Here is a 26,061-nt window from a genome sequence, read left to right as displayed (position 1 = left end):
CCGTTCCACAAAATGCGGAACGCAATTGCGGACGTGTGTATGAAGCCTCAAAGTGCTGGTACGACTTCCACAAATGAAAGTAGTGGCCAAAAATTGGATCACCCACCGTCTTCAGAACTGCTGTGTACAGCAGAAGATTTCTTGATGGGGATTATTAAGAATGGATTCCAGGGCAGGACATAAAACAGAAGTGGGCGCCAGGTCCCAGAGAGACAAATGTGCGGAGCAGAGATCAGTAGTTGAAGCAGTGAACACAATTTAGGAAGACTGTTCTACACAAGATGTGATTCTCATTTACATCAAAGAGAAAAAACCATGAACTATGTCTATATATTTTCTAAGTTAGTCACCGGCCTATGCCAAACAAAATCAAGTAGTTTTCTTCAACGGGCAGGTAGGGTTCATGAGCTACTTAATCATGGGATCACACCATAAGGCTCCATTCACACCTCCGCAATGCCGTTCCGCATTTCTATGGGGCCACACAATGTGCAGCCCGAATCCGGAAATGCGGACCCAGGTCCACAATTCCGATCCCGAAAAAAATAGAACATGTCCTATAAGTGCCGGCGATGTGCGGTCCGCAAAATGCGTAACGCACATTGCCGGTGTCCGTGTTTTGCGGATCCGCGGATCTGAAAAACACACACAGATGTGTGAATGGACCCTAATTCCTTCATAGAAGATATGCAGCTGAACCACCAGCAAGCTTGAAGAAAACCTCTAGAGAAAAAGTCTGTAAATTACATTTTACACTTGTAATTACTATAAAATTAGGAAATGTTGCCTTACCCACCCCCCTCACTAAGCCATACTATCTACATACCCCAACCAGAGGACGTGGACTCGAGCTAAAGCCCCCAATGAACCCAGTAGCCACCATTAGGAGAACCCCAGCCTATAGCAGAGTTCGAGCCATGAGAATTACTACCTGAGCCAAAACTCTGTGGCCGGTCTCTTGGCTGATTCCCTTGCCACTGATTGATACCCTGTGGACCAGGCTGATTCTGCTGACTAGCAAGCATACCCATCATCCCCCAGCTGCTCTGTACGGCTGCCGGAGCAGCAGCCATCATTGTAGGGTAAATGCTGAATGGCCTAAAGTTCATGCCACCACCATCCCCCATGTCATTAGGCTGGTTGTGCGCAAGGCCTCCATTGTTTGGCCTGTTATTAGGATATCCCCAATTCCCAAAGATTCTGCCACCGCTCTCCAAAGGGCTCTTTCTATTGTGTTTAGCTGCCGATACGTGAACACATAATCCTTTGATAATCACATCTTCTCCACACAAAGACTTGGCAACCTTGGGAAAAAAATAAAGACATTCAGTCACCGAGGTGACATCTACAAATCCAATTCTAGCACCAATGACTGGGACACATTGTACTTCATGACAGTGGGAAATTTCAGTCGATATATTTCACCTTTATTTATACAATTATCCCAAATTAGAATTTCTCTACTTTTAAGACATCTAGTGATGCCTCATAAAATGGTTACCAACCAACATTCCCCATATGTCGGCTTTGTGTTGGCATCATTTTGTAAATGTTCCTTTTATTTTTAGGACATTAGAAGACTTTCAACAAAGTTTCCAAAACCATTTTTTAAGCACCAATTCAGTTATACAGTGATTTTGAGGGGCTTACGTAATAGAAACCCCCCATAAATGACCCCATTTTAGAAACTACACCCCTCAAATTATTCAAAACTGATGTTACAAACTTTGTTAACCCTTGAGGTATTCCTCAAGAATTAAAGGAAAATGGAGGTGAAATGTCTAAATTTCTCTTTTTTGGTAGATTTTTTATATTAATCGATTTTTGCTTGCACACAGCAATGGTTAACAGCAAAATAAACATTTTGGAGGCAGATTTCACAAGATTGGTTATTAGGCACCATTTTGTATTTGAAGAGACCCTGACATACCCCTACAGTGGAAACCCTCAAACAGTGACCCCATTTTGGAAACTACACCCCTTAAAGATTATGTTACGGATGGTATTGAGCACTTTGACCCCCTAAGCCTTTTACGGAATTTGGAAACACTTTGCTGTAAAAATGAAGTTTTGTTTCTTCCAATAAAATGTTGCTTTAGCCCCAAATTTTTTATTTTCACAAGGGGTAACGGGAAAAAGCATCAACTAATTTGTTACCCATTTTCTCCTGAATCGGTAACACCCCATATGTGGTGATAAACTGCTGTGGGGGCTCATGGCAGGACTCAGAACAGAAGGAGCGCCATATGGCTTTTGCAGTGCAGATTTTGATGGATTGGTTTACGGGTGCCATTGGTTTTTATTGTCTTACGTGGGGGCTCATTTTTTGCGGGATGAGGTGACGGCTTAATTGGTATTATTTTGATTGCTTGGTATTAAACTTTGTGAGGCAAGGTGAAAAAACATGTCTGTTTTGGCATAGTTTGGCCACCCCGCAGGATACCACGGTCAGCGCTGACCGAGGCAGTGCAAGGGTTAATGCACCGGGCATCAGCGTTTTCTCCGATGCTGGCTCATACAGCAGGGGTCCGACTATCAGTTACTGCCGGACCACTGCGGCTGATCGGACGGGAGCAGCTCCTGCGCCCGCACAGAGCACCGTAGCCGTATGGTGCTGGGATTTGTGACCCTGATACCAGCGCCGCACAGGTACAGTGCTGGTGTCCTACGGGTTAAAGGGCTTGTCCAGGTTCAGGGCTGAAGCCGGATATAAGCTCCCCTTCACTCCATTACCATGTAGGAGTGCAGCATTTCCTTGCTCCGATGCTCCACTTGTGCAGGGCACGATCTGTTTTACTGCCGGTGACAGATCAGGCTTCACATCAGTATGCTAGGCAGAGACTTCCACCTAGCAGTGAGCCTGGTGACGTCACCAACACAAATGGGTAGTGTATAGCAGTGTTCTGGGCATCAGTGGTACTGTCCTCTAAAACCCCCCAGAACAGCTATCTACACGGCCCATTTGTGCCAGTGGCATCATAGGGTTCCCTGCTAGGCACAAGTCTCTGCCTAGCATACTGATGTGAAGCTCGGCACGTCACCAGCTGACAACAAGCTACACGATGCAAGGAAAGGGGAGCTTCTATCAGGTTCAGCTTTGAACGCAGCCACTCCTTTAATGACTTGTATTAGGAATGTAAGTGAGTGCTCTCATCTGGGGATTAAGGGCATAAACTCTTGGACCCACTACTATCTTGAGAACGGGGCCCTACCTTACCCACAGAGGAGGCTGTGATCGCATGGATCTCCATTCACTTCTATGGAAGTTTCAAATATAGCCAAGCATGAGTCCCCTTTTCAAGATTGTTGTGCTGGTCCCACTTCTGAGACCTGCCTCCATCAGACATTTAGGACATACCAGTGGATGTGCCACAAGTATAGATGGGACAACCCCTTTAAATCCAGACAGCCACATGCCAAAAAGGGGAAAGCTAAGAAAACTGGTGGTCCGTCATATCCACAATTGTCAGTGTGAGCACTTTTCAGAACCTACCCAATGCTCAGGCAAGAACTGGATCCATTAGTATTTTCTCCATAGATGTGCTATGGAAGGTCTGATCTGTGGAAGCCAGAGCTATATTGCCCACATACAGGGGATATGTTTATGTGCTTATATAATAGGAAATGATACAATCCTCTAATATGCATGTATATAAAATTCTGCATACATACCTCTCATATCAGACAGCTGAGCCTATATGAAGAAGAATGGTACAGCCCATGTATCAGTCCTGTGTAATGTATCCATGGCCGTCATGCCACACCCTTCACCGTACAATGTATGACATTACTGACGCCATGTTTAGTCCTAACCAGCCCTCCTACGGATGCATTTTACAGGACTACAATGGACTGTGACAAAGGCCCGGATATAAAAAGGTCCATGAACAGAATTTTAAATAGATGTATATTAGAAAATTGCTCCATAAAACGGGAATACCTGGTTAAGAGGAAGTGAGCGCTTGCACTCAGCCCCCCAGACATCACTGCTTAGTTCTGCAGAAGATTTCATCTACTTAAAGGGAGTGCCCCAAGTCCTCCACAGCCCTGACTCTGCATTCACTCTCCATGGGAGCCTCTGAAGACTTAAAGGGAGTGCCCCAAGTCTTCCACAGCCCTGACTCCGCATTCACTCTCCATGGGGGCCTCTGAAGACTTAAAGGTAGTGCCCTAAGTCCTCCACAGCCCTGACTCTGCATTCACTCTCCATGGGGGCCTCTGAAGTCTTAAAGGGAGTGCCCTAAGTCCTCCACAGCCCTGACTCTGCATTCACTCTCCATGGGAGCCTCTGAAGACTTAAAGGGAGTGCCCCAAGTCTTCCACAGCCCTGACTCTGCATTCACTCTCCATGGGAGCCTCTGAAGACTTAAAGGGAGTGCCCCCAATTCTTTCACAGCCCTAACTCTGCATTCACTCTCCATGGGAGCCTCTGAAGACTTAAAGGGAGTGCCCCAAGTCTTCCACAGCTCTGACTCTGCATTCACTCTCCATGGGAGCCTCTGAAGACTTAAAGGGAGTGCCCCAAGTCTTTCACAGCCCTAACTCTGCAGTCACTCTCCATGGGAGCCTCTGAAGACTTAAAGGGAGTGCCCCAAGTCTTCCATAGCCCTGACTCTGCATTCACTCTCCATGGGAGCCTCTGAAGACTTAAAGGGAGTGCACCAAGTCTTCCACAACCCTGACTCTGCATTCATTCTCCATGGGAGCCTCTGAAGACTTAAAGGGAGTGCACCAAGTCTTCCACAGCCCTGACTCTGCATTCACTCTCCATGGGTGCCTCTGAAGACTTAAAGGGAGTGCCCCAAGTCTTCCACAGCCCTGATTCTGCATTCACTCTCCATGGGAGCCTCTGAAGACTTAAAGGGAGTGCCCCAAGTCTTCCACAGCCCTGAGTCTGAATTCACTCTCCATGGGAGCCTCTGAAGACTTAAAGGGAGTGCCCCAAGTCTTCCACAGCCCTGACTCCGCATTCACTCTCCATGGGGGCCTCTGAAGACTTAAAGGGAGTGCCCCAAGTCTTCCACAGCTCTGACTCTGCATTCACTCTCCATGGGAGCCTCTGAAGACTTAAAGGGAGTGCCCCAAGTCTTCCACAGCCCTGACTCTGAATTCACTCTCCATGGGAGTCTCTGAAGACTTAAAGGGAGTGCCCCAAGTCTTCCACAGCCGTGACTCTGCATTCACTCTCCATGGGAGCCTCTGAAGACTTAAAGGGAGTGCCCCAAGTCTTCCACAGCCCTGACTCTGCATTCACTCTCCATGGGAGCCTCTGAAGACTACAGCAGGATGGGCAGGGTGTATGTGGGAAACTGGACCCCCACCAATCAGGTACTTCGTTATCCCTTATCCTGTGGGCAGGGGACAGCTTGAAAACTTGGCACAACCCCTTTAAAATGTATGAATGAACACGTTAAAAACCATTTACTCATGCAGAACAGATGACAGATACAATATATACCTGAGCTGCCTCTTACCTGCTCATCGGCAAAGGTCACAAAGGCAAACGCTCTAAATGGCTTTGGGACAAACACATCTACAACCTCCCCGTACTGCGTGAAGAAATGGCGAAGCTCCTCCGCTGTCATATCCTCAGTGCACCGGCCAACATATACCTTATGGCTGCACACAGGTTCATCCAAGCTTTGCTGTAGAGAAGCCACAATGAGTGAGAGGCCTAGAAGTATGCATCCCAACGTTGTGACGAATAGTAATAAAGTGACATGGCGGTGTCACGTAAATGGGCACAGCAGAGCTTTTACCATTTCCAGAGAACCCTCATCATACAGCTAATAAGAGAATGCGTAAAAAAAATGCAATTGCTGTCAGACCGCTCAGGCAAGATGGCTGCCTCCACAGTGCGGGTCGGAAGATAGAAGGAACAAAGTCTGCCATGAAACTAGATTAGAACCAAAGGACTTGTGTGTCACTGTCTGGTTTTAACGGGCAGTAAAGACTTCTGTGACATATCCCTTTAAAGAGGACCTTTCCTGGGTGTGTAGTAATTGAGATAAATATCTGTGCTGCCACCCTGCCTGGTTTTTAAAATAGCGCTCCTGCGCCCCGTTTTGGCCCCCCACAAATTCCGCACTCAGTATGCTAATACGGAGCAATGAGGAGGAGACGGAGTCTCTCTGTGGACGTCTCCTTCTCCCTGGCGGTAGAGCTGTCCAATCACAGCGCAGAGCGTCACAGCCAGGGAGAAGGAGACGCCCAGAGAGAAAGACTCCGCCTCCTCCTCATTTCTCCGTATTGGAATACTGAGCGCGGAATTTGTGGGGGCCATAACGAGGCACAGGAGTGCTATTTAAAAAAAATATATATATCGCCAAAGCAATCGTATCCCGATAATCAACGATTGTGATATGGCGAGTTGGCCAACCCAAAAATGCTGTGATAACCTACAATGATACACAGCGCGGTCGGCGGTTGTATGAACAGAGGGAGGAGGGGTTGGGGGCCGGCATCTGGATTAGGAATGACAGTGGGGACCGGTGCAGTCCCTGTATCCTATTGCACCATCCCCGCTCACTGTTGTATAATCTTATCTAACCTGCATTGTTAAGATATAATAATCATGTGTAATCCAGCTGTATTACTTACAGCTAGGTTCCGTAGAAGGGAGGAGGCAGGACGGGAGGACGGGCGGGCGACGCGTCACTCACTACGTCATGCACCTGCGCCGCCCACTTTATGAATGAAGCAGGCAGCGTCCTCCCGTCCTCCCTCCTCCCTGCTACGGAACCTAGTTGTAAGTAATACAGCTGGATTACACATGATTATTATATCTTAGCAATGAAGGTTAGATAAGATTATACAACAGTGAGCGGGGCCGGTGCATTAGAATACAGGGACTGCACCGGTCCCCACGGTCATTCCTAATCCAGATGCCGGCCCCCAGCCCCTGTTTTCAGGGTCATTCACACTGCAGGGACACTGTTATGGGGGGGATCTGTGGATGGCACAAAGCATAAGATGCTATAACAGTGCCATCAACAGATCACCCCATAGCAGTGTCATCCACAGATCCCCCCATAACAGTGCCAAACACAGAGCCCCCCATAACAGTGCCAGCCAGAGATCCCCTCCATAGCAGTGTCATCCGCAGATCCCCCCCATAGCAGTGTCATCCACAGATGCCCCATCACAGTGCCATCCAGAGATCCCCATAACAGTGCCATCCACAGATCCCCCCATAACAGTGCCATCCACAGATCCCCCATAATAGTGTCACCCACAGATCTCCTCCATAACAGTGCCATCCACAGATCCCCCCATAACAGTGTCATCCACAGATCCCCCCATAACAGTGCCATCTAGAGATCCCCCATAATAGTGCCATCCACAGACCCCCCATAACAGTGTCATCCACAGATTCCCTATAATAGTGTCATCCACAGATCCCCCATAACAGTGCCATCCACAGATCCCCCGTAATAGTATCATCCACAGATCCCCCATAATAGTGTCATCCACAGATCCCCCATATTAGTGTCTGTAACGGACCGTTTCAGCAGACAAGGGGTTAAAATCCGTCTAGGCGATATGCCCCTTTCTGAGAGACAGGCACAGCTACTGCAGAACACCAACCTCCCGAACTGGATACAAAATAGCACTCCAAACTGGAACCTCGCAAAAAGCTGCCGGCAGACGAACAGGAAAAGCGTACAGTCAGCTTACACTCCTGGCAATCAGTCTCCAACAGCATACAGGGAATCCCCCCAATAACGAGACAAGGCTCCGTCTTGAGGGTCAGCAGTGATCTGATGTGCTGGCACACCCAGCCTGGTTTTTATTACAGTTTTTCAAATACAGAACAGATACAACATATCCCCACAATGCATCATGGTTTCCTCCTCTCTGTCCCGGAGACGACCGAAGGCAATCCAATTATCTCTCAGGACAAAGGGAGATCACCAATACACATGTGGAGACAACAGGACAGACATCACCACCCAAACACACAATGGCACACCCCCACAGCAAACACAGACATGTAACATATCCCCAGATAGCTCAAGTCTGAGTGCATATCATTAGGTGAATGGCACTCAGAATACACGAATACAATAATATTAGCTATCTGGGTGCCCTCACATAACATTCAATTTAACCGAACGCATAACAACATAAAATACAATTCTACAGACAGATTTAAGCTGTGCGGCCGGCCTGTCTTCTCCTTTACAGTTACTATGGGCCATAATCCTGAGGCAAGAGGCTTTTAAACAGCCCTCTCCAAAACCCAGTGGCGAGGTTGGTTTCGCCACAGTGTCATCCACAGATCCCCCATAACAGTGCCATCCACAGATCTCCCATATTAGTGTCACCCACAGATCTCCTCCATAACAGTGCCATCCACAGATCCCCCCATAACAGTGTCATCCACAGATCCCCCATAACAGTGCCATCCACAGATCTCCTCCATAACAGTGCCATCCACAGATCCCCCCATAACAGTGTCATCCACAGACCCCCCCATAACAGTGCCATCCAGAGATCCCCCATAATAGTGCCATCCACAGACCCCCCATAACAGTGTCATCCACAGATCCCCCATATTAGTGTCATCCACAGATCCCCCATAACAGTGTCATCCACAGATCCCCCATAACAGTGCCATCCACAGATCCCCTCCATAGCAGTGTCATCCACAGATCCCCCCCCATAGCAGTGTCATCCACAGATGCCCCATCACAGTGCCATCCAGAGATCCCCATAACAGTGCCATCCACAGATCCCCCCATAACAGTGCCATCCACAGATCCCCCATAATAGTGTCACCCACAGATCTCCTCCATAACAGTGCCATCCACAGATCCCCCCATAACAGTGTCATCCACAGATCCCCCCATAACAGTGCCATCCAGAGATCCCCCATAATGGTGCCATCCACAGTTCCCCCATAACAGTGTCATCCACAGATCCCCTATAATAGTGTCATCCACAGATCCCCCATAACAGTGCCATCCACAGATCCCCCGTAATAGTATCATCCACAGATCCCCCGTAATAGTATCATCCACAGATCCCCCATAATAGTGTCATCCACAGATCCCCCATATTAGTGTCATCCACAGATCCCCCATATTAGTGTCACCCACAGATCTCCTCCATAACAGTGCCATCCACAGATCCCCCCATAACAGTGTCATCCACAGATCCCCCCATAACAGTGCCATCCAGAGATCCCCCATAATAGTGCCATCCACAGACCCCCCATAACAGTGTCATCCACAGATCCCCTATAATAGTGTCATCCACAGATCCCCCATAACAGTGCCATCCACAGATCTCCCGTAATAGTATCATCCACAGATCCCCCATAATAGTGTCATCCACAGATCCCCTATATTAGTGTCATCCACAGATCCCCCATAACAGTGCCATCCACAGATCCCCTCCATAACAGTGCCATCCACAGATCCCCTCCATAACAGTGTTATCCACAGATCCCCCATAACAGTGTCATCCACAGATCCCCCCATAATAGTATAATCCACAGATCCCCCATAACAGTGCCATCCACAGACCCCCCATAACAGTGCCATCCACAGATCCCCCATAACAGTGCCATCCATAGATCCCCCATAATAGTGTCATCCACAGATCTCCTCCATAACAGTGACATCCACAGATCCCCCATAACAGTGTCATTCACAGATCTCCTCGTAGACAGTGTCATTCAGAGATCCCCCATAACAGTGCCATCCACAGATTCCCCCCTAACAGTGCCATCTAGAGATCCGCATAACAGTGCCATCCACAGACCCCCCATAATAGTGTCATCCACAAATCTCCTCCATAACAGTGCCATCCACAGATCCCCCATAACAGTGTAATCCACAGATCCCCCCATAACAGTGCAATCCAGAGATCCCCCATAATAGTTTCATGCACAGACCCCCCATAACAGTGCCATCCACAGATCCCCCATAATAGTATCATCCACAGATCCCCCATAATAGTGTCATCCACAGATCCCCCATAATAGTGTCATCCACAGATCCCCCATAATAGTATCATCCACAGATCCCCTATAATAGTGTCATCCACAGATCCCCCATAATAGTATCATCCACAGACCAATATTAGTTCAAAACCCACCAAAAGCACACCTTTTTCAAAATATAATTTTTCTTATTTTCCTACTCAAAAACCTAGGTGCGTCTAATGGGCAGGTGCGTCTTATAGGGTGATAAATCCGGTATATTCCCTTATATTGCTGCTGCTGACTATGGTGCTCTGTAAAACGTTCCTGTTTGTTCGGTGTTTGGAATGATCACATGTTCTTCTCTCTGTTCTATCGGATTTCTCCGTTCTGTGCAGCGCTAGTAAGAAATGGGAAGTTCTGTATTTCGCACTTTTGCAGTAATGAAATATGTTATTCCCTTTAGTAAGAGATGTTTTAGTGTGTAAAGCGCTGTGCGTTTCAGTTCTGGAGTTGGGCATAACTGCATTTCAGCATTACCAGTAATGTGTGTGTGATTGTACCTAGAAAATCCAAGCAAATAGACCTCTAGCGCAATTCCCTTAAAATATCGCATATCGTTATCGCAATTTCTAGGGCCCTAATCGCAATCGCACAAAATTCCCATTTCGTGCAGCCCTAGTGAGATATTTATCTCAGTTACTACAAACCCAGGAAAGGTCCTCGTTACAAGATAGCCGCTTTCTACAGATCCGATCCAAAGCCCATTTACATCAATCTTCCCATAAGAACCGCTACAGCCATCAAATGCATAATGCCATACACGTCCCGCATTATGTTCCAGGGATTGTATAGAGTGGGCTGCAGTGCCGAGCCCACCCCATATGCAGACGTGACGGCTATATAATAAAGCAGGCACCTGGCCACATTGAGCCCCACGGTACAGCTGTAGTTCTCAAGGAGCCCCACAGGTGGCAGCGCTCCATAACAAATATAGCAAATCTCCCGAACCCTGCAGAGCAAGGAACAGGCGATCTGAAGATCACAGAGTATTTTACACTAAAGTTATCCCTCTTTCCCCATAATGAATTCGCCTTTCACATTCACGTTTTGGCTTCTGTCTGCGAGATCCGTTCAGGGCTCAGCGTCCAAAACGATCAGTTTGCATTCTAATGTATTCTGAATGGAAAAGGATCCGCTGAGAATGCACCAGTTCAGTCTCCGTTCCGCTCTGGAGGCCGCAGCGTCTTGTGTCCGTCTGATGGACTGAGCCAAACGTCCTGGCACACAATGTAAGTCAATGGGACGGATCCGTTTTCACTGACACAATCGGGCACAATAGAAAACGGATCCGTCCTCCATTGACTTACATTGTGTGCCAGGACGGATCCGTTTTCACTGACACAGTCTGGCACAATAGAAAACGGATCCGTCCTCCATTGACTTACATTGTGTGCCAGGACGGATCCGTTTTCACTGACACAATCGGGCACAATAGAAAACGGATCCGTCCTCCATTGACTTACATTGTGTGCCAGGACGGATCCGTTTTCACTGACACAATTGGGCACAATAGAAAACGGGTCCGTCCTCCATTGACTTACATTGTGCGCCAGGACGGATCCGTTTTCACTGACACAGTCTGGCACAATAGAAAACGGATCCGTCCTCCATTGACTTACATTGTGTGCCAGGACGGATCCGTTTTCACTGACACAATCTGGCACAATAGAAAACGGATCCGTCCTCCATTGACTTTCAATGGTGTTGAAGACGGATCCATCTTGGCCATGTTAAAGTAATATAAATGGATCCGTTCTGAACAGATGCAGACGGTTGTATTATCTGAATGGAACCGTCCATGATGGATCCGCACAAAACGCGAGTGTGAAAGTAGCCTTATATGCATAGCCACGCATCAAAATATAGATGCATTTATCCCACACTGAAGACAAAAGAGAAATTCCAGACAGCCGATTTGCCGTTTTTCCTCAGTCCACCTTGCACAAACACGGCCTGGTCAGTGACTAGCGGTGTGACTGACAGCTGCAGGTTGTGCATCCCAAACTCACAGCAGCCTAGGATCACTATGATGCTGCGAGTTCAGCTCACATGGCCTGTAGTCAGGAAAGGCCATGGTCACAGGACACACGCAGCCACGTGGCGTGTTACCGCGGGGCAGCATTGCACTTTTTACACTGCAGGTTGTGTTAGTTTTTGGGGCATATACAGTGGGATGCGAAAGTTTGGGCAACGTTGTTAATGGTCATGATTTTCCTGTATAAATCGCTGGTTGTTACGATGTCAGGTAAATCTATCATATCGGAGACGCACACAGTGATATCTGAGAAGGGAAATGAAGTTTATTGGATTTACAGAAAGTGCTATAATTGTTTAAACACAATGAGGCAGGTGCATAAATTTGGGCACCACAAAAAATAAATGAAATCAATATTTAGTAGATCCTCCTTTTGCAGAAATTCCAGCCTCTAAACGCCTCCTGTAGGTTCCAATGAGAGTCTGGATTCCGGCTGAAGGTATTTTGGACCATTCCTCTTTACAAAACATCTTTAGTTCATTCAGGTTTGATGGCTTCCGAGCATGGACAGCTCTCTGTAAGTCACACCACAGATTTCCCATGATATTCAGGTCTGGGGACTGAGATGGCCATTCCAGAACGTTGTACTTGTTCCTCTGCATAAAGGCCTTAGTGGATTTTGAGCAGTGTTTAGGGTCGTTGTCTTGTTGTAGATCCAGCCCCGGCGCAGCTTCAGCTTTGTCGCTGATTCCTGGACATTGGACTCCAGAATCTGCTGATACTGAGTGGAATCCATGCGTCCCTCAACTTTGACAAGATTCCCAGTCCCTGCACTGGCCACACAGCCCACAGCATGATGGAACCACCACCATATGTTACTGTAGGTAGCAGGTGTTTTTCTTGGAATGCTGTGTTCTTTTTCCTCCATGCATAACGCCCCTTGTTATGGCCAAATAACTCAATTTTAGTTTCATCAGTCCACAGCACCTTATTCCAAAATGAAGCTGGCTTGTCCCAATGTGCTTTAGTCCACCTCAAGCGGCAGTTTTTATGCTGTGGGCGGAGAAAAGGCTTCCTCTGCATCACTCTCACATACAGCATCATCTTCTGTAAAGTGCGCCCAATGGTTGAACGATGCACAGTGACTCCATCTGCAGTAAGAGGATGTTGTAGGTCTTTGGTGCTGGTCTGTGGGTTGACTCTGACTGTTCTCACCATTCGTCTCTTCTCTCTAGCCGAGGTTTTTCTTGGTCGGCCACTTCGAGCCTTAACTTGAACTGAGCCTGTGGTCTTCCATTTCCTCAATATGTTCCTGACTGTGGAGACAGACGGCGGGAATCTCTGAGACAGCTTTCTGTGTCCTTCCCCTAAACCATGAGGGTGGACAATCTGTGTCTTCAGGTCATTTGAGAGTTGTTTTGAGACCCCCATGTTGCTACTCTTCAGAGAAAATTAAAAGAGGAGGAAAACTTACAATTGACCCCCTTAAATACTCTTTCTCATAATTGGATTCACCTGTGTATGTAGGTCAGGGGTCACTGAGCTTACCAAGCCAATTTGAGTTCCAATAATTAGTTCTAAAGGTTTTGGAATCAATAAAATGACAACAACAGAGACCACATGTAGCACCGGCCTGATTGTGTGTAAACAGTTATAGCACTTACTGTAAATCCAATAAACTTCATTTCACTTCTCAGATATCACTGTGTGCGTCTCCGATATTGATAGATTTAACTGACATTTTTTATCGTAACAACCAATGATTTATACAGGAAAATCATGATGATTAACAAGGTTGCCCAAACTTTTGCATCCCACTGTATAATGTCCTAGTGGAGAAGGGTCTTCACTACCGACCACTTCATCATAACAGATGTGAACACATACACCAAAGTCTGAACATGGCTTTACCGTGGAATTAGCCAGCCTACAACGGCACCATCTTCCATCTATCTTGTGACGCAGGGACATCACCTTCACTTGGGTTTCATATTCCGTAAACCTTATGAAGCCAAAACCTCTGGAACTGCCGGTGTGGGCATCTTTTTTAACCTGGCAAAATATTAAGAAAAAGCGTTAAGTGGCAAGAACCATGAAACCACAGCAGGCACTGGGGGACTTTAGCAACATCAATACCTGGGCCTTAATGAGTTCCCCGTAGGTGCTGAAGTAGTCCTTTAGATCCTGCTCTGTTGTTTTCCATGGTAAGCCAAGCACAATGAGATTAGAGGTTTTTGGCGCAGATCGCTTGGTTTTTACAGCAGAAGATGCATCAGTTTCTGCAACATAAAAAATAAAATTTAAAATGAATTAGAAAACTTCCTTAAAACTAGAGGGAGCGGCGGCTGCTGCAGAGCCCAACCAGGAGACTGCTAGGACTGCCTCTCACCGCACAGGGCAGGGGGTCGGGAAGTCTCCAGGTTAGAATCCAACTCAGGACTAAATGTCCTCCCCACAATTGCATAGGTTTCCTCCCACAGTCCAAAGACTCTCTAATAAGGAACTTATACTAGGAATCGTTTTACAAAGCACAACATCCTTGTAAGTAGAGGTAATGTCCCCCCACGCCCCTCTGCTTCCTCTCACACGTCCACCTGGTCAATACACATCAGACAGCCCCTGTAATAGGACAACACGTAAGGGGTATGCTGCACAGTGGCATTTTCAGGTCAGCTGTAAAGTCGTACGGGCTTCTGTTGGAACACCTCACATGATATGTTGAAGTTCACAACATAACCTGTCAGACCATCCTATGGAGGGATGGCACACTGCTCGGACATGGTTCAGGGGCCAAGCAATATGCCATCACTCCATGGGACGGGTGCTTTAACCCCCTCAGCCCCGCTAGCGGAAACCCCCTTAATGACCAGGCCACTTTTTACACTTCTGCACTACACTACTTTCACCGTTTATTGCTCGGTCATACAACTTACCACCCAAATGAATTTTACCTCCTTTTCTTCTCACTAATAGAGCTTTCATTTGGTGGTATTTCATTGCTGCTGACATTTCAACTTTTTTTTATATTAATCGAAAATTACCGAAATTTTTGCAAAAAAACAATTTTTCACTTTCGGTTGTAAAATGTTTCAATTAACCCCTTAAGGACACAGCCTTTTTACACCTTAGGACCAGGCCATTTTTTGCAAATCTGACCAGTGTCACTTTAAGTGCTGATAACTTTAAAACGCTTTGACTTATCCAGGCCATTCTGACATTGTTTTTTCGTCACATATTGTACTTCATGACACTAGTAAAATTAAGTCAAAAAAATATTTTTTTTTGCACCAAAAAATACCAAATTTATCAAAAATTTTGAAAAATTTGCAAATTTCAAAGTTTCAGTTTCTCTACTTCTGTAATACATAGTAATACCCCCAAAAATTGTGATGACTTTACATTCCCCATATGTCTACTTCATGTGTGAATTATTTTGGGAATGATATTTTATTTTTTGGGGATGTTATAAGGCTTAGAAGTTTAGGAGCAAATCTTGAAATTTTTCAGAAATTTACAAAAACTAAATTTTTAGGAACCAGTTCAGGTCTGAAGTCGCTTTGCGAGGCTTACATAATAGAAACCACCCAAAAATGACCCCATCTAAGAAACTACACCCCTCAAGGTATTCAAAAGTGATTTTACATATGTTGTTAACCCTTTAGGTGTTGCACAAGAGTTATTGGCAAATGGGGATGAAATTTGAGAATTTCATTTTTCTGTCTAATATTTCATTTTAACCCATTTTTTCCACTAACAAAGCAAGGGTTAACAGCCAAACAAGACTGTATCTTTATTGCCCTGACTCCGCCGTTTACAGAAACACCCAATATATGGCGGTACACTACTGTACGGCCACACAGCGGGGCGTAGAGTGAAAGGTGCGCCGTTTGGTTTTTGGAGGGCTGATTTTTATGGACCGGTTTATTTACACCGTGTCCTGTTTCAACCCCCCTGATGCACCCCTGCAGTAGAAACTCCCTAAAAGTGACCCCATTTTGGAAACTACGGGATAAGGTGGCATTTTTTGGGGGAGTATTTTTAGGGCAAATATAATTTTTGGTTGCTCTATATTACATTTTTGTGAGGCAAGGTTACCAAAAATTGAAATTCTGATATTTCATCTCCATTTGCCATTAACTGTTGAGGAACACCTAAAGGGTTAATAAAGTTTGTATAATCAGTTTTGAATACCTTGGGGGGTGTAGTTTCTTAGATGGGGTCACTTTTAGGGAGTTTTTACTCTAGGGGGGCATCAGGGGGGGCTTCAAAAGGGATATGGTGTCAATAAAAAAGGCCATCAAAATCGGCCTTCCAGAAACCATGTCGGTCCTTTCCTTTTGCGGCCTCCCTTTTACGGATACAGCAGTTTACGACCACAAATGTGGCGTTTCTGTAAACTGCAGTATCAGGGTAATAAATTTAAACTTTTGTTTGGTTGTTAACCCTTGTTTTGTTACCGGAAAAAACGGACTGAAATGGAAAAGTGCCAAAAATAGCGGTTTTGGCACTGTTTTTTTTTGTTTTTTTTTTAACCGTGTTAATCTGGGTAGTTAGGTCATGGGATATTGTTATAGAGGAGATTCTTACGGACGCGGCAATATCTAATAAGTCTACTTTTTTTTTAACAATTATTTAGGTTTTTGACTATATTATCTTTTTTGATACAACATTTTTTTTGGGTATCTCTAAAGTCTAAGTGTCATTTTTTTTATTTTCTTTTAGCCAATTATCTTATGTGGGGGCTCATTTTTTGCGGGATGAGCGGACGGTTTTATTGGCACTATTTTGGGGGCTATATGACTTTTTGATCGCTTGCTATTAAACTTTTTGTTATGTAAGGTGACAAAAAAAATATTTTTTTGCACCTTTTTTTTTTTTTTTTACTGTGTTAATCTGGGGGGTTGGGTCATGGGGTATTTTTATAGAGGAGATTCTTACGGACGCGGCGATACCTAATAAGTCAACTTTTTTTTTACAATTATTTAGGTTTTAGACTATATTATCCTTTTTGATACCCTAAAAAAAAAAATTGTATCTCTAAAGTCTAAGAGTCATTTTCTATTTTTTTTTTTATCTGATTATCTTATGTGGGGGCTCATTTTTTGCGGGATGAGATGACGGTTTTATTGGCACTAATTTGGGGGCTATATGACTTTTTGATCGCTTGCTATTAAACTTTTTATTATGTAAGGTGACAAAAAAAACTTTTTTTGCACCTTTTTTTTTTTTTTCTGGACCGTGTTAATCTGGGGGGTTAGGTCATGGGGCATTTTTATAGAGGAGATTATTACCGACGCGGCAATACCTATGTCTACTTTTAATAAATTATTTTAGTTTTTTTGGGTGTCTCAAGTCTGAGAACCATTTTTTTTTATCCGATGTCAGTGCTAAATTGGGATATAAATTTAGTACTCCATGGAAGTGCGATACTCCCTGAAGTAATCGATAATGCAGAGGCCCGGATGATCGGGGCACGTGTCACATTGAGTGGTGGTGTCCTTCCGTATCCCCCTCTTGTGACACACTCTGCATCTTTTTTGGGTTCGTCCCTTCTTTCCAGTATGGGGGACCACACCTGGAAAGTGTTGGCCAGGGACGATCCGGGCGCCTCCAGTTCCCGAGGTACTCCGGCCTGCTCTTTCCCGGTCAGAAAAGATCAGGGCCTTGAGGACTGCCTCATAGAACTGGAGGAATGTCCCTGTGCTGCCAGCGCTTCTGGATAGTACAAAAGAGTTGTACATGGCAACCTGTACCAAGTAGACCGCAACTTTTTTGTACCATGCCCGGGTTTTGCGCATGGCATTATATGGCTTGAGGACTTGATCCGAGAGATCAACTCCTCCCATATACCGATTGTAGTCGACGATACAATCGGGCTTGAGGACCGTTGCCGCGGTACCTCGCACAGGGACAGGGGTGATGCCGTTACCATGAATTGTGGACAGCATAAGGACATCCCTCTTGTCCTTATACCTGACCAGCAACAGGTTTCCAGTGGTAAGGGCACGGGTCTCACCCCTGGGGATAGGTACCTGGAGGGGGTGGGCAGGGAGGCTGCGTTGATTTTTCCGCACGGTCCCACAAGCGGACGTGGATCTGGCGGCAAGGGACTGGAACAAGGGGATACTGGTATAAAAGTTATCCACGTAAAAGGTGGTAACCCTTATCCAGCAGTGGGTACATAAGGTCCCACACAAGTTTCCCGGTAACACCCAGAGTGGGGGGACATTCTGGGGGTTGAATCCGGGAATCTCGCCCCTCGTATACACGAAATTTGTAAGTGTACCCTGAGGTACTCTCACAAATTTTGTATAGCTTCACGCCATACCTCGCCCGCTTGGAAGGCACATACTGGCGGAAAATGAGTCTCCCCTTGAACGCAATGAGAGACTCATCAACCACGACCTCCCTTCCAGGTACATAGGCCTCCATGAATTTGGCCCCAAAGTGATCGATGACCGGCCGTATCTTGTACAGACGGTCATGGGCAGGATCACCTTGGGGTGGACATGCTGCATTATCGGAATAATGCTGACATTTCCGGATGGCCTCAAACCGGGAGCGTGTCATAACCGTACTGTAAAGTGGGGTCTGATATAGGACGTCCCCACTCCAGTACAGCCTGGCACTGGGTTTCTTGACCAGGCCCATATGCAGCACGAGGCCCCAAAATGTCCTCATTTCGGCTGCACTGACCGGCGTCCAGCCACCGGGCCTGGCCGAAAAGGAGCCCGGGTGTTGAGCGACGAACTGTTGGGCGTACAGATTCGTCTGCTCCACCATCAGATTTACCAGTGGGTCACTGAAAAAATGACAAAAAAAGTCATATTCAGTGTAGCCCACTGTGGAAATCTGGATTCCTGATTGGCCTACGAAATCGGGAATCACGGGCTCGTATCGCTCTGGGCTACACCAGACAAGTTCACCGGCAGGGTGCTCCGGTGGATTTAACTGGTGGGCCGGGAAACCAGTACGAGCCCCAGAGCTGCTCGTACTAGTGTGGGCCACAGGGTCCCTAACATGGCGGTCCCCTTGCTCCGCCTGGCGGCGTCTCCGCCGCCTTGGGGGCTCATCATCATCGCTAGATGATGAGGAGGATGCGGATGATAACAGGAATGTGGGATCATCCTCATCCTCACTGGGACTCTCTGACTCGGAGGCAAGCTGGGCGTATGCCTCCTCGGCCGAGAACGTCCGGCGGGCCATAGGGGAGTGTGTGTCTGCGTGTATATGTGCGTGTGTGTAACTCTTTATTTGGTGTGCGTGTGTGAGGGGGCACGGGTGTTCACGAACTCACCCTAAAACGAACAGAAAAAATAAATAAACTAACTAAAAAAAGGGCAAAAAATGTGGGGAAAAAAAAATTCAAAACTGCTGATCAACCGTCCGAAGTTGATCAGCGGTGGGGTGTGCGATGCGCTAACAGTGGCAGGGGGAGGGGGGCAAGTGGCAGCACCCCTGGGGGGTCTAGGGTCACACAGCTGTGCTGTGGACCCCAGACACCCTAACTGGGGTGATGCAATAAAAGTTCAAAAAAACTACCTTTCCCTTTTTTTTTCCCTGCCTAAGGCCCCATGCACACGGCCGTTGTTCACGGCCGTGTGCGGGCCGTGGAACCGCGGCCTGGATCCCTTCCTGAGAGCAGGAGCGCACGGCGTCACTGGTTGCTATGACGCCGTGCGCTCCCTGCTGCCGGCACAGAACAGTAATACACTGGTACGATCTATACCAGTGTATTACTGTACTGTGCCGGCAGCAGGGGGCGCACGGCGTCCTAGCAACCAGTGACGCCGTGCGCTCCAGCTCACAGGAAGGGATCCAGGCCGCGGTTCCACGGCCCGCACACGGCCGTGAACAACGGCCGTGTGCATGGGGCCTTAACCAAACTTTCCCTAGCTGTCCCTATGTACCTGATGGGGTGCTGGGGGCAGAGATCGGGTCCTGGGGGGGCACAGATCGGGTGCAGGCAGCGGTGCAGCGGTGGCAGCAGACACGTGCAGGCAGCTCCTCTCTCCTCCGGCTCCGGAACACAAAAGGAGGAGGAGAGGAGCGCCTGCCTCTTTTGAATCTGCCGCCGGACCGCCCACAGACCAATCAGAAAGCGATCCTGAGTGGTGATGTCACCATCACCACTCAGGATCGCTGGATGGTGATTGGTGGAGTGAAATCACACCACCATCACCATCCTGTTCCGGGTTATCGGGTCTTCAGAGACCCGAATAACCCGGAAACGCAGAAAACCGCAGGTCTGAATTGACCTGCGGTTTTCTGCGATCGCATACATGGGGGGGTCACCGGACCCCCCGACGCATTTGCCCCAAGTGCCTGCTCAATGATTTGAGCAGGCACGGGGTTCCGATCGCCGCCGGCCGCGCGGCGGTGATTGAAAATGCACAGGGCGTACATGTACGCCCTGTGTCCTTAAGTACCAGGGCACAAGGGCGTACCTGTACGCCCTGTGTCCTTAAGGGGTTAAAACTACATTTCTATATACATTTTTCTCTAAATTTATTGTTCTACATGTCTTTGTTTAAAAAAATGCAATAAGTGTATATTTATTGGTTTGGGTAAAAGTTATAGCGTTTACAAACTATGGTGCAAAAATGTGAATTTCTGCATTTTGAAGCAGCTCTGACTTTCTGAGCACCTGTCATGTTTCCTGAGGTTCTACAATGCCCAGACAGTAGAAACACCCCACAAATGACCCCATTTCGGAAAGTAGACACCCTAAGGTATTCGCTGATGGGCATAGTGAGTTCATGGCAGTTTTTATTTTTTGTCACAAGTTAGCGGAAAATTATTATTATTATTTTTTTTTTACAAAGTCTCATATTCCACTAACTTGTGACAAAAAATAAAATTTAACATGAATTAAACATACCCCTCATGGAATACCTTGGGGTGTCTTCTTTCCAAAATGGGGTCACATGTGGGGTATTTATACTTCCCTGGCATTTTAGGGTCCCTAAAGCGTAAGAAGTAGAATGCCCTGTGAAATCCTGAAAGTACTCATTGGAATTTGGGCCCCTTTGCGCATCTTGGCTGCAAAAAAGGTGTGACACATCTGGTATCGCCGTACTCAGGAGAAGTTGGGCAATGTGTTTTGGGGTGTCTTTTTACATATACCCATGCTGGGTGAGAGAAATATCTCTCTAAAAGACAACTTTTCCCCTTTGTATAAAAAAATAAAATAAAAAAAAAGTTGTCATTTTACAGAGATATTTTTCTCACCCAGCATGGGTATATGTAAAATGACACCGCAAAACACATTCCCCAGCTTCTCCTGAGTACGGCAATACCACATGTGTGACACTTTTTTTGCAGCCAAGATGCGCAAAGGGGCCCAAATTCTATTATGGTATCTATTAAGGCCTCATGCACGACCGTTGTGTTCATCCGTGGCCGTTGTGCCGTTTTCCTTTTTTTTCGCGGACCCATTGAATTTCAATGGGTCCGTGGAAAAATCGGAAAATGCACTGTTTTGCAGCCGAGACCGTGATCCGTGTTTCCTGTCCGTCAAAAAAATAAGACCTGTCCTATTTTTTTTGACGAACAACGGTTCACGGACCCATTCAAGTCAATGGGTCCGTGAAAGAACACGGATGCACACAAGATTGGCATCCGTGTCCGTGATCCGTGGCCGTAGGTTGCTTTCATACAGACGGATCCGAAGATCCGTCTGCATAAAAGCTTTTTCAGAGGCGAGTTTTCACTTCTGAAAACTCAGATCCGACAGTATATTCTAACACAGAGGCGTTCCCATGGTGATGGGGACGCTTCAGGTTAGAATATACTGAAAAACTGTGTACATGACTGCCCCCTGCTGCCTGGCAGACCCCCCCCCCCCCCGTTTTTAACTCATTGGTGGCCAGTGGGGCCGCCCTCCCCTGTAGTTAACTCATTGGTGTCCAGTGGGCCCCCCCCCTCCCTCCCCTGTAGTTAACTCATTGGTGTCCAGTGATCCCCCCCTCCCTCCCCTGTAGTTAACTCATTGGTGTCCCGGTTGCCATGGTTACCGATCGGAGCCCCAGCGATTACACTGGGACTCCGATCGGTACTCTCCACTGCCACCAATGATAGGGGGGGCGATTTTAATTAGGAGGGGGAGGGAGGGGAGAGGGCCCACTGGCCACCAATGAGTTATCTACAGGGGAGGGAGGGGGGCCCACTGGACACCAATGAGTTAAAAACAGGGGGGAGGGGGGGGTCTGCCCCCTGCTGCCTGGCAGCACCTGTCAGGCAGCAAGGGGCAGTCATGTACACAGTTTTTCAGTATATTCTAACCTGAAGCGTCCCCATCACCATGGGAACGCCTCTGTGTTAGAATATACTGTTGGATCTGAGTTTCACGATCTAGCTCATATCCGACAGTATATTCTAACATAGAGGCGTTCCCATGGTGATGGGGACGCTTCAAGTTAAAATATACCATCGGATTGGAGAAAACTCCAATCCGATGGTATAAAAGAACTCCAGACTTTACAGTGAAAGTCAATGGGGACGGATCCGTTTGGAAATGCACCATATTGTGTCAACGTCAAACGGATCCGTCCCCATTGACTTGCATTGTAATTCAGGACGGATCCGTTTGGCTCCGCACGGCCAGGCGGACACCAAAACGACTTTTTTGTCATGTCCGTGGATCCTCCAAAAATCAAGGAAGACCCACGGACGAAAAAACGGTCACGGATCACGGACCTACGGACCCCGTTTTTGCGGACCATGAAAAAAAAATGTTGTGTGCATGAGGCCTAAGAGGGCATTTTTAGGCATTTGGATTCTCACGCTTTAGGGCCCCTAAAATGCCAGGGTAGTATAAATACCCCACAAGTGACCCCATTTTGGAAAGAAGACACCCCAAGGTATTCCGTGAGGGACATGGCGAGTTCCTAGATAAAAATATTTTTTTATTTTTTTTTGGGCACAAGTTAATGGAAAATGATTTTGTAAGAGAAAAAAACAAAAAAATTATTCTATGAACTCGCCATGCCCCTCAAAAGTGATCTTTTTATAGCGCCACAGCGATTTTACGGTGTTTTTGCAGTGATCAGAATAAAAAAATTCAGTCACTGCGGTGGGGCTGAACTGAATAATTTAGGAGCCAAATCAAATTTTTAGTCACCGAATCAAAATGTTGGTATCGTGACAAAGCTACGCCGATCAGATCGGCATAGGGTTGTTTTGATACCAAAATTTTGATTCGCTTTCGTCACCATAAAAAAAGTATTGTGATACTCAAGACCGCGCAAAAAAAAACACCAAAAAAAGCCGCGTGCATTTCGCATTTTATAAAACATTCGGCCCATAATAGAACAGTCCTATCCTATTTTTTGGGGTGACAAGGTGACTAAAAAATGGCGATTGCTCACCGCATAGGAGATATTTTTTAATAATTTAATAGTTTGGACTTTTCGGATGCAGCGCTATGTAATATGTTTATTTATTTATTGTTTATATATTTTATATGTAAAATTGGGAAAGGGGGGATTTAACCTTAATATTTTAGGGTACTTTCACACTAGTGTTTTTCTTTTCCGGCATAGAGTTCCGTCCTAGGGGCTCAATATCAGAAAAGAACTGATCAGGCATATCCCCATGGATTCTGACTGGAGAGCGATCCGTTCAGGATGCATCAGGACGTCTTCAGTTCAGTCATTAGGACTGTTCAGGTAAAATATAAAAACGCAGCATGCTACGGTTTTATCTCCGGCGGAAAAAAACCTGAAGATTTGCCTGAATGCCGGAACCAGCATTTTTTCCCATAGGAATGTATTAGTGCCGGATCTGGCATTCAAAATACCGGAATGCACCCGCACTGAATCCGGACCCATTCACTTCTATGAGGCTGTGCACATGAGCGGTGATTTTCACACATCACTTGTGCGTTGCGTGAAAATCGCAGCATGCTCTATGTTGTGCGTTTTTCACGCAATGCAGGCCCCATAGAAGCTAATGGGGCTGCGTGAAAATCGCAAGCAAGTGCGGATGCGGTACGATTTTCACTCATGGTTGCTAGGAGACAGTCTATTCACTGTGTTATTTTCCCTTATAACAGGGTTATGAATACAGACTGCAAAGTAGAAGGTCAATATAATAAACATTGGCGCAGTGCGCCCCCCAACACCCCAGTATGATAACCATTGGTGGCGCAGTGTGCTCCCCCAATATAATTAACATTGGCGCAGTGCGCCCCCCCATCACCCCAGTATGATAAGCATTGGTGGCGCAGTGTGCCCCCCAATATAATAAACATTGGTGGCGTAGTGCGCCCCCAACACCCCAGTATAATAAACATTGGTGGCGCAGTGTGCCCCCCTCAATATAATAAACATTGGTGGCGCAGTGTGCCCCCTCAATATAATAAACATTGGTGGCGTAATGCGCCCCCCCAACACCCCAGTTTGATAAACATTGGTGGCGCAGTGCGCCCCCCTCAATATAATAAACATTGGTGGCGCAGTGCGCACCCCTCAATATAATAAACATTGGTGGCGCAGTGCGCCCCCCTCAATATAATAAACATTGGTGGCGCAGTGCACCCCCCTCAATATAATAAACATTGGTGGCGCAGTGCGCCCCCCTCAATATAATAAACATTGGTGGCGCAGTGCACCCCCCTCAATATAATAAACATTGGTGGCGCAGTGCGCCCCCCTCAATATAATAAACATTGGTGGCGCAGTGCGCCCCCCTCAATATAATAAACATTGGTGGCGCAGTGTGCCCCCCTCAATATAATAAACATTGGTGGCACAGTGTGCCCCCCTCAATATAATAAACATTGGTGGCGCAGTGTGCCCCCTCAATATAATAAACATTGGTGGCGCAGTGTGCCCCCTCAATATAATAAACATTGGTGGCGCAGTGTGCCCCCCTCAATATAATAAACATTGGTGGCGCAGTGCGCCCCCCTCAATATAATAAACATTGGTGGCGCAGTGCGCCCCCCTCAATATAATAAACATTGGTGGCGCAGTGTGCCCCCCTCAATATAATAAACATTGGTGGCGCAGTGCGCCCCCCTCAATATAATAAACATTGGTGGCGCAGTGCCCCCCCCCTCAATATAATAAACATTGGTGGCGCAGTGTGCCCCCCTCAATATAATAAAGTAGATCCGGCAGCACTACTATTTTTCAAAGAGAAAGCCAATTTGGAAAGTCCATATATTGTACCTTGTATCCCGGCAATGTTGGTGCCAGCAGATCGGGATCCTGGCCGATGATCCACAGTCAAAATAGTAAAATATAAAGAAATCCGCAGCACTCTTCAGATAATGGTGAATAAAGTGGATTTATTCCATACAACAGCAAGGACTTGCGACGTTTCGACCGCTGAGAAGGACTTGCTTGAGAAAGACCGGGAGCGGTCGAAACGTCGCAAGTCCTTGCTGTTGTATGGAATAAATCCACTTTATTCACCATTATCTGAAGAGTGCTGCGGATTTCTTTATATTTTACCCCCTCAATATAATAAACATTGGTGGCGCAGTGTGCCCCCCTCAATATAATAAACATTGGTGGCGCAGTGTGCCCCCCTCAATATAATAAACATTGGTGGCGCAGTGTGCCCCCCTCAATATAATAAACATTGGTGGCGCAGTGTGCCCCCCTCAATATAATAAACATTGGTGGCGCAGTGTGCCCCCTCAATATAATAAACATTGGTGGCGCAGTGTGCCCCCCTCAATATAATAAACATTGGTGGCGCAGTGTGCCCCCCTCAATATAATAAACATTGGTGGCGCAATGCGCCCCCCCCTCAATATAATGAACATTGGTGGCGTAGTGGGCAGTGCCAATGAGGGTTAAAAAAAATAATAATAATTAACTCACCTCCTCCAATTGATCGTCTCCTGTTCTTTCTTCGGGACCTGTCAAAGGACCTGTGGTGACATCACTGTGCTCATCACATGATACATCACATGATTCATCACCATGGTAATGGACCATGTGATGAGCTCAGTGACATCACCACAGGTCCTGAAGAAAGAACAGGAGACCGGCAGCTACGCAATCAACTGGAGGAGGTGAGTTAATTTAAAAAAAAAAAAATGTAACCCTCATTGGCACTTCCCACTGAGCCACCAATGTTT

At 46.7% G+C, this 26,061-nt stretch overlaps 1 protein-coding gene across 1 annotated transcript in view; it reads right to left on the bottom strand.

The window, feature by feature from the left end:
- Positions 1–851: 851 nt before the first annotated feature.
- LOC122924046 (TAR DNA-binding protein 43-like) overlaps positions 852–26,061 on the bottom strand; it is a 46,784-nt gene continuing 21,574 nt past the window's right edge. The window contains exons 2-6 of the mRNA XM_044274962.1: positions 14,356–14,458; positions 14,103–14,245; positions 13,878–14,018; positions 5,475–5,645; positions 852–1,304 (exon numbers count right to left, since the gene is read on the bottom strand). Coding sequence (XP_044130897.1) covers positions 852–1,304; positions 5,475–5,645; positions 13,878–14,018; positions 14,103–14,245; positions 14,356–14,458 — 1,011 coding nt within the window. The remainder of the gene's footprint in view (positions 1,305–5,474; positions 5,646–13,877; positions 14,019–14,102; positions 14,246–14,355; positions 14,459–26,061) is intronic.

This window comes from Bufo gargarizans, unplaced genomic scaffold, assembly GCF_014858855.1.
Source record: "Bufo gargarizans isolate SCDJY-AF-19 unplaced genomic scaffold, ASM1485885v1 original_scaffold_2172_pilon, whole genome shotgun sequence".
In the NCBI taxonomy this organism is placed as follows: Eukaryota; Metazoa; Chordata; class Amphibia; order Anura; family Bufonidae; genus Bufo; species Bufo gargarizans.
The sequence above is the reverse complement of the archived record's forward strand: the minus strand, read 5'-3'. Positions and strand labels throughout refer to the sequence as shown.